This window comes from Myotis davidii, unplaced genomic scaffold (genome assembly GCF_000327345.1).
Source record: "Myotis davidii unplaced genomic scaffold, ASM32734v1 scaffold174, whole genome shotgun sequence".
Taxonomy (NCBI): Eukaryota; Metazoa; Chordata; class Mammalia; order Chiroptera; family Vespertilionidae; genus Myotis; species Myotis davidii.
Window position 1 is genome coordinate 4,824,297 of NW_006289087.1, and position 747 is coordinate 4,825,043.

General features: G+C 51.0%; 1 protein-coding gene across 2 annotated transcripts in view; it reads right to left on the reverse strand.

Moving 5' to 3' along the window:
* Positions 1 to 741, reverse strand: part of TGFB2 (transforming growth factor beta 2) — a 69,359-nt gene extending 68,618 nt beyond the window's left edge. Inside the window, exon 1 of one of the 2 annotated variants that reach the window (XM_006761277.2) lies at positions 91 to 741. In XM_006761277.2, the coding sequence (XP_006761340.1) occupies positions 91 to 436 (346 nt within the window). In that variant the 5' untranslated portion in view covers positions 437 to 741. The remainder of the gene's footprint in view (positions 1 to 90) is intronic. The other variant, XM_006761276.2, reaches the window with a different exon arrangement.
* Between the last annotated feature and the right edge of the window lie 6 nt (positions 742 to 747).

A 747-nucleotide genomic window follows, 5' to 3' on the forward strand; every position in this document is an offset into this window, starting at 1 on the left:
TCGGGGCAGCGCTCAGCCTCGGAGGATGGACACGAAACACACACACACACACAAACAAAAACCCCCAGAACCAAACAAGACGGCACTCACTTTCCGAGGGGAAGAAGGGCGGCATGTCGATCTTGTAGACCTCCTTGGCGTAGTACTCCTCGTCGCTGCGCTCGCGCTCGCAGGCGGCCGCCCGGCGGCTGGCCTTCTCCTGCAGCAAGTCCCGGGTGCTGTTGTAGATGGAGATGACCTCCGGGGGCACGTCCTCGGGCTCGGGGTAGTCTTCCGGGGGGCTGGTGAGCTTCAGCTTGCTGAGGATCTGCCCGCGGATCGCCTCGATCCTCTTGCGCATGAACTGGTCCATGTCGAGGGTGCTGCAGGTCGACAGGGTGAGCGCGGCCGGCACCCAGTGCAGCAGCAGGAACGCGCGCAGCACGCAGTAGTGCATTTTTTTTATATTAAAAAAAAAAAGGTGGAAAAAGTTTCTTTTCTTTTTTTCCTTAAAAAATTTTAAATAAAAAAATGGTACCCCAAAATAAAAATAGAGGAAAAGAAATCTGAAAATACAGGTCAGGTAGTTGTTTTTTTTTAATGCGAAACTTTTGCAGACAATCGAGTCACTGTCCAATAGTGAGAGAGAGAGAGAGGAAATGAAAAAAAATAAAGGTATCTTGCTGGAGAATTCTTTTCAGAAGAAAAAGCCAGTCGTTCCCCCAAGTGGAAACGGTCCTATGCGATGGGCAAAGGGAACCCTCACGT